Raw genomic sequence first — 6,000 nt, 5'->3', positions numbered from 1 at the left:
ATTTATTTTTTTTCATTAAAAATATTTTAATTACAGTCTATCATCTGTTTTTAATTCCTTACTATTAGTTCATTACTGTATTTTCTCTGGAACAAAAAAAAATACTCATAACTTGAAAGTTTCCATTTGTCCAACGAAAAAGGAGTTAATCTAAGAAAAAAAGCCCCGGACTGACCACTTCAAATAATTTTTAGGATGTTGTTTTGCAATTGAAGACAACACTTGTTCGTTCTGTGATAGGGAAACAAACAGTTTATTGTATGAAAGTATGCAAAGTAAATCTCTGTGGGATGATGTACAATATTGGCTTTTGCCTGACAATCCGAACTTTGATTGATATTGATATTGTTTTGGATATGTTAAAAATGTAAAAAAAAATGTGAAAAATGTTTAAAATACAATGATGTTTTTTTTAATCCACAGATGTAAGTTTTTGAAAACAAAACCATCTTTCCACAAACAATTCAGCCATTTTCTCTCACTTTTATATTGCATAAAGGTCTGGGGACATACATATAAAACAATCACAAAGCAATCATCATATTACAAAAGAGAGTAATAAAGATCATTAATAAAATGGATTATACAGACGCAACAAATTATTCATAAAGTCACACATTTTAAAATTGTATAAAAGACAATTGTTCAAATGATGTGTAAAGTAAATAATAATATGCTTCCTGAAGTGCTCCAGAAGATGTTTCAGATGTGAACCAGTACATATGTATATCATATAAAGATGCTAATCTATGGGATCATTAACAATTAGAAATAAAAATATGTAATACTTCAATATTTCAAACACCTATATAACACACTATTATGAATAAGTCTAAAATTATATTATGAATATATATGCACATAAAATATTTATTGTATGTAAAAAAATGTATTGCACTGTCAAATTGTTCTGTTACATTTTTAGTAAAAGTACACGATGTTGTTAGAAAGTCAAAATGAAAGTCTTGACAGTTTATTTCAAATCCTGCAGTTTCATTTGCTGCTGCTGTTCTCACCAGCACACTTGTGTTTCTTACACTGGTACTTAGAAGAGAATCTTTCACCACACACACTGCAACCCAACACTTTCTCTCCTGTGTGTGTTCTCATGTGTGCTACAAGGTTTGATCGTTCACAAAAGCTTCTGTTGCAGATTGAACAGGAATGTGATTTTTCACCAGTGTGCGTTCTAGTGTGTTTTTTCAAATGTTGACTTTGTGTAAAACCTTTACCACAGATTGAACAGATACAAGGTTTTTCTCCAGTGTGTGTTCTTGTGTGTACTTTCAAAGACTGACTTTGTGTAAAACCTTTACCACAGGTTGAACAGGAAAAAGGTTTTTCTCCAGTGTGTATTCTTCTGTGTTCTTCCATATTTGAACTTTGTGTAAAACCTTTACCACAGATTGAACAGGAAAAAGTTTTTTCACCAGTGTGTATTCTCATGTGTGCTTTCAAATTGTGATTTAGTACAAAACCTTTACTACAGATTAAACATATAAAAGATTTTTCTCCAGTGTGTGACATTGTGTGTTTTTTCAAACTCTGACTGTGTGTAAAACCTTTACCACAGATTGAACAGATAAAAGGTTTTTCTCCGGTGTGTATTCTCGTGTGTGTTTTCAGATGACAATGGTATTTAAAGGTTTTGTCACAGTGAGAACATTTGACGTGAGTGTTGTCAGTGTGACATGTCTTATCATCTTTAGAGTCTTCATCATCAGTGTCAGGAGAGTGTGACGTTGTGTCCTCACTATCTGATAGTGGAGCTAAGAGCTTGTCTGCTTGTGATCCTCCACAGTGGTCTCCATCAGCTTCTGTTGTCATGTGTTGTGTTGAGCTGCTGCTTGGAGGCTCCGCCTCTCTCTTCTCCTCACTTTCACCTTTGACCTCATCATCTTCACTCTTCACAGGGACACCAATCACTGGAAACTCCTCCAACCATTTAGACTGACTGATGCGGTGTTCCTCCTCTTCCTCTTTAATGTGCGGTGGCTCTTGGTCCTCCTCTTCCTCTTTAAAGTAGGGGGTCAGTGGGTCCTCCTCTTCCTTTTTAAAGTGTGGGGTCAGTGGGTCGTCCTCTTCATTTTTGATGTGTAAGATCAGTGGGTCCTCCACTTGCCCTTTAATGTGAAGGGTCAGTTTAACACTACGGGTCTGTGGCGTCTCGTGTTCCTCTTTAATGTGGGGGGGCTGTGGCTCCTCTCCTCCCTCTTTAATGTGTTGGGAATGTGGTACCTCTTCTTCCTCTTTAATGTGGTGGGGCTGTAGCTCCTCTTCCTGCTCATGAGGAAGATGTTCTTCTTCGACATCTGCGGGACAGGAGAAAACAAACATTCTTTAGAAAAGTCCAGCTTTGCTCAGTCACATGAGACATTGTCCTGCACCAACATATGATCTCACAATCTCATCAGTTTCCCCTCACAGCAGTCAGGGTACTTCCAGCTGACACATGAAGAAGACCTTCAGGGGAATGTCTTCCCAGGCCAACGTCCAATCCACCTTATTCATATAAAGAGCTGGTCTACCGTTCCACGACCAGGACGAAAACCACACTATTCCTCCTGAATCTGAGGCTCCTCTTCAGTACACCTGAATAGACCTTACCGGGAAGGCTGAGGAGTGGGATCCCACAATAGTTGGAACACACCCTTCGGTTCCCCTTCTTAAAGAGAGGAACCACCACCCCGGTCTGCCAATCCAGAGGTACCGCCCCAGAGGTACTTCCCCCGATGTCCACGCGATGTTGCAGAGTCTTTTCAACCAAGACAGCCCCACAGCATCCAAAGCCTTAAGGTACTCCGAGCGGCTCACATCCACCCCCGGGGCCTTTCCACCGAGGAGCTTTTTAACTACAGAAATAGAAAGAAATAGGAGAGCCCACCATAGATTCCCCAGGCACTGCTTCCTCATAGGAAGAAGTGTTGGTGGGATTGAGGAGGTCTTCGAAGTATTCCCTTCCACAGATCCACAACAGTCTCAGTAGAGGTCAGCAGCACACCATCCTCACCATACACGGTGTTGACAGTGCACTGCTTCCCCCCCTGAGGCGGCGGATGGTGATCCAGAATCGCTTGGAAGCCGTCCGGAAGTCATTTTCCATGGCTTCCCCGAACTCCTCCCATGTCCGAGTTTTTGCCTCGGCGACCGCTGAAGCCGCATACCGCTTAGCCTGCCGGTACCTATCAGCTGCCTCTGGAGTCCCATGAGCCAAAAGGACCCGATAGGATGCTTTCTTCAGCTTGCCGGCATCCCTCACTGCTGGTGTCCACCAGCGGGTTCTAGCAATACCGCCACGACAGGCACCAACCACCCTGCAGCCACAGCTCCAATCAGCCGCCTCGACAATAGATGTACAGAACATGGTCCACTCGGACTCAATATCCAGAGCCTCCCTCGTGACATGTTTAAAGTTCTTGAGTTCTGGGGCCCGAGCTCATCTAAGATGGACTGATGCAAAGTGGAAAAGTGTTCTGTGGTCTGTCGAGTCCACATTTCAAAATTGTTTTCGGAAACTGTGGACGTTGTGTCCTCCGGACCATCCGGATTGTTCTAGGCGCAAAGTTCAAAAGCCAGCATCTGTGATGGTATGGGGGTGTATTAGTGCCCAAGACATGGGTAACTTACACATCTGTGAAGGCGCCATTAATGCTGAAAGGTACATACAGGTTTTGGAGCAACATATGTTGCCATCCAAGCAACGTTATCATGGACGCCCCTGTTTATTTTAGCAAGACAATGCCATCATAGTAAAAGAGTGCGGGTACTAGACTGGCCTGCCTGTAGTCCAGACATGTCTCCCATTGAAAATGTGTTGCGCAATATGAAGCGTAAAATACCACAACGGAGACTGTTGAACAACTTAAGCTGTACATCAAGCAAGAATGGGAAAGAATTCCACCTGAAAAGCTTCAAAAATGTGTCTCCTCAGTTCCCAAACGTTTACTGAGTGTTGTTAAAAGGAAAGGCCATGTAACACAGTGGTAAAAATGCCGCTGTGACAACTTTTTTGCAATGTGTTGCTGCCATTCAATTGTAAGTTAATGATTATTTTGTATAAGTTTCTCAGTTTGAACATTAAATATATTGTCTTTGCGGTCTATTCAATTGAATAAACGTTGAAAAGGATTTGCAAATCATTGTATCCTGTTTTTATTTACGATTTACACAACGTGCCAACTTCACTGGTTTTGGGTTTTGTAAGACAAAGTGAACAGTCCAGTTGTGATGGATTGAATGCCCTGAGAATAAAATGATATGTGGATGTTGTGCTTACTTGGACTGTGATGAAGCTGTGAGGACTCAGGTGGTTTGTCTTCATGCTCTTCAGTCTTCACAGAGACAACAGTCAGTGGAAACTTGGTGAGATCATCCTCCTCCTGCCCTAGAAGACACTCTTCCTCCTGAGTGATCCACACTTCCTCCTCTTCCTCTTTAATGTGGGGGGGCTGCTGGACGTCTGTTGGGTATATAAGTAAATAAGATTAAGATAGATTACAAATCAGTTTTTGACTGATACTGTTAACACAATGTGTTGTTTTGTGTGTTGTGTTTAAATGTGTGTAGTCAATAAAAACACAGGAAAGACTTCCTTTTGTCTCAGCCTCTAAAATTACTTCAAAAGTGGTACAGTGAGTAAAAAAAAACAGGCTTGGAAATTTGAGGGGGGCAATTTGAAAAGTCCTTCTAAGAACTAACCAGCATTGATCTAGGTGTTCTTAATTTATAATATAACCATTAAGTGCTTTGACAGGCTGGTCAAAGGTCACATCGCCTCTATCCTACCCCCCTTAACTTTGCATATCAAAGCGTTTCACCAAGGATAATAATAATAATAATAATGGATTAGATTCATACAGCGCTTTTACTCAAAGCGCTTCACAGAGAAGTGAGAACCCATCATTCATTCACTCCACGGTCACATGAGGTGGTGGTAAGGGATGCCATAACCACCGCACTACACCTGTCCCTGGAACACCTGGGGTAAAAAAATGACCACAATGGTCCGGATGCCAGTGTTTCCCATAAACTGCCAAGATACCTGTGGCGGTGGGGGCGTGGCTATGGGCATGGTCACCATGACATCATCGAGTAATTTGCATAATTTACTACAATGATATGATTTTCTCTAAAAAGGCTAAAAAAATGTGTACTTACTAATTAATAATAACAGTTTTGTTTTAAACGTCCATCCATCCATCCATCCATCCATCCATTTTACAATATAATTACAACACTTTATGTACATATTTATATACAGATTTGAACAATAAGTTATTCACTGAAATATATTTATTAATTGTGGTTCTTACAAAAAATATATCTCATAAAATATAAAAGCTAAAATGTCTCTTAAATCTCTGCCCCTTTAATTATTGCATACTAAATAATTTAACTTTAGCCTACTACTACAACCATATTATTTACCAGCAACATAAAGTGAAACAGAGGCAGAGGTGTCCTGCCACAGTCAGTAACAAATAAACAGAAAACAGTAGTGGTCAAATACAAATAAGGCAACAAGAGAAGTATCGTACACTTCTCTTTTGTAAAGTAAATCTGAACAGCCTATATGGGCATCTACATCAACTATATGATTTGCCTGAGAAGCTGGACAGGACAAAAAAAAAAAAAAGATATATTTTTTTTAAATTTGTGGCGGACGTAATTCTTTCGTGGCGGGCCGCCACAAATAAATGAATGTGTGGGAAACACTGGATGCTGTTTGTGGATTTCATCTCGGCCTTTAATATCATAATCTCTCAGCACCTGATCAACAAAATGGACCCACTAGGACTGAACACACCCCTGCAAAACTAAATACAGGACTTTTTAATAATTTGTACGGGGAGGAAATAACAGATCAGACACCATTATGCTGAGCACAGACTCTCCACAGGGCTGTGTGCTCACCCCCCCTACTTTTTACACCTGATGACCCATGACTGTTGTGCTTAGTACACCACAAACCACATCATCAGGTATGTGGATGACATACAA

At 40.5% G+C, this 6,000-nt stretch overlaps 1 protein-coding gene across 2 annotated transcripts in view; it reads right to left on the bottom strand.

The window, feature by feature from the left end:
- Positions 1–293: 293 nt before the first annotated feature.
- The window catches only part of LOC133664590 (zinc finger protein 431-like), a 404,655-nt gene continuing 398,948 nt past the window's right edge, over positions 294–6,000 (bottom strand). The window contains exons 2-3 of one of the 2 annotated variants that reach the window (XM_062069340.1): positions 4,277–4,459; positions 294–2,312 (exon numbers count right to left, since the gene is read on the bottom strand). In XM_062069340.1, coding sequence (XP_061925324.1) covers positions 994–2,312; positions 4,277–4,459 — 1,502 coding nt within the window. In that variant the 3' untranslated portion in view covers positions 294–993. The remainder of the gene's footprint in view (positions 2,313–4,276; positions 4,460–6,000) is intronic. The other variant, XM_062069339.1, reaches the window with a different exon arrangement.

This window comes from Entelurus aequoreus, linkage group LG14 (genome assembly GCF_033978785.1).
Source record: "Entelurus aequoreus isolate RoL-2023_Sb linkage group LG14, RoL_Eaeq_v1.1, whole genome shotgun sequence".
Lineage (NCBI taxonomy): Eukaryota > Metazoa > Chordata > Actinopteri > Syngnathiformes > Syngnathidae > Entelurus > Entelurus aequoreus.
This window is presented reverse-complemented; position numbering and strand designations above follow the sequence as displayed.